The sequence below is a fragment of the Myotis brandtii genome, unplaced genomic scaffold (assembly GCF_000412655.1).
Source record: "Myotis brandtii unplaced genomic scaffold, ASM41265v1 scaffold439, whole genome shotgun sequence".
Taxonomy (NCBI): Eukaryota; Metazoa; Chordata; class Mammalia; order Chiroptera; family Vespertilionidae; genus Myotis; species Myotis brandtii.
Genome location: NW_005366783.1, coordinates 476,578 through 478,486, shown reverse-complemented (window position 1 = coordinate 478,486; position 1,909 = coordinate 476,578). Strand labels below are relative to the sequence as shown.

General features: G+C 52.2%; 1 protein-coding gene across 1 annotated transcript in view; it reads left to right on the top strand.

Moving 5' to 3' along the window:
* CHRNA5 (cholinergic receptor, nicotinic, alpha 5 (neuronal)) overlaps positions 1–1,909 on the top strand; it is a 21,643-nt gene that overhangs the window by 14,706 nt on the left and 5,028 nt on the right. Inside the window, exon 3 of the mRNA XM_014546254.1 lies at positions 767–811. Coding sequence (XP_014401740.1) covers positions 767–811 — 45 coding nt within the window. The remainder of the gene's footprint in view (positions 1–766; positions 812–1,909) is intronic.

The following is a 1,909-nucleotide window of genomic DNA, read 5'->3' as shown; positions in this document are numbered from 1 at the left end:
TATTGATTTTTACAGAGAAAAAGGGAGAGGGATAGAGAGTTAGAAACATCGATGAGAGAGAAACATCCATCAGCTGCCTCCTGCACACCTCCTACTGGGGATGTGCCCACAACCCAGGTACATGCCCTTGACCGGAATCGAACCCGGGATCCTTCAGTCTGCAGGCCGATGCTCTATCCACTGAGCCAAACCGGTTAGGACCTATATTTTGTTTGTTTGTTTGTTTTTGTTAATCCTCCCCCGAGGATATTTTTCCATTGATCAAGTCATTGAATTTTATTCAATTGATCAAGTCATTGAATTTTAAACGCCTCCTGCACGCCCCCCACTGGGGATCGAGCCCACCATCCAGGCGTGTGTCCTTGACAGGAATTGAACCCGGGACCTTTCAGTCTGCAGCCCAGCGCTCTATCCACTGAGCCACACCAGCCAGGGCCCGTGTACAGCAAGTACATAAAGTTCCACTGTGCTCATCTCTTAGGTTGTATCTCAGTCAGATCTGAGGAAATGTGGTGGTTGAGACGGTGAGTGTTAAATCTAAAAACGCCGATGGTGAGCGTGAGGGCAGTTTGTCTGAAAGGCCGCGTGCGTTGGGAGGAATCATGTGACACGAGGCTGGAAAAGGGGCCCTGCCTTTCTGGTCGGATGAACAGAACGCAGGTCCCACCCGGGAGGAGCGTTGGCATAAAATGAGAGAACTCGTATTTAGGGAATCATGGTGTCCGCAATTGGAACCATCGGCCTCATTTAAATCTCTGTTTTTCAGGATGAGAAAAACCAGCTAATGACCACGAATGTCTGGTTGAAGCAGGTACGTATCAAACGCAAAAGGCCGCCCCCCTGGCGACCGGCGACCCTGTTACTACAGGGTGTGCGGCACGGAGGGTGTGAGGGAGGGCTGGGCTGGGTGCGTTGGCGGGAGGCCGGCCGACCCGGTAGGTGGAGTTCTCGTGTTTACTCGGTTGGTGTTATCTGAGTGCCAGGCGCTGGGGAGCAGCAGTGAGCAACACTGATCAGCTGGGGAAATAGGATAGGGTGTGTTGGGATCTCTCTCTCTCTCTCTATATATATATATTTAAAATATATTTTATTGATTTTTGACACGTCAATTGGTTGCCCCCTGCAATGCACACTGACCAGGGCAGGGGAGCCTGCAACCGAGGTACATGCCCTTGACCGGAATCGAACCCGGGACCCTTCAGTCCGCAGGCCGACGCTCTATCCACTGAGCCAGACCAGCTAGGGCTTTATTTTTTATTTATTTAAAAATTATTTTTTTATTTATTTTTAGAGAGAGAGAGGAAGGGAGAGGGACAGAGAGTTAGAAGCATCAACGAGAGAGAATCACGGATCAGCTGCCTCCTGCACACCTCCCACTGGGGATCGAGCCCGCAACCCGGGCCTGTGCCCTTGACTGGGAATCGAACCGGCGACCTCTCGGTTCCCGGGTTGATGATGCAGAACTGCTGAGCCACACGGGCCAGGTGGGTGGGGCCTGTATTTTTTAGTAGGATGGTATTTTAAATAGGAAAGCCTCGCTGAGAAGGTCATGTTTGAACAAGGTCTCGAAGGAGGAGGAGAAGCAACCAGGCCAACATCTGGGGCAGGGGGTGTTGTCTGGGGCGGGGGGACTCACAAGTGCAACGGCCGAGCCTGGGGTTTGCCTGGGGTGTTTAAGGAGCAGCGAGGCGGCCGGTGTGGCAGGAGGGGAGGGAGCCCCCGGGGGAGGGGAGCAGATGAGGTCAGGGCCATGGGAGGCTGGTGGTGTGGCAGCTCGTTGATCCCCACAAAGATGCTGGCTTTACAGTACTCTCAGTGAGACGGGAACGGGCAATGAGGCGTTGCTTTATTTTATTTTTTTAATATATTTAATTGATTTTTTACAGAGAGGAAGGGAGAGGGGTAGGTA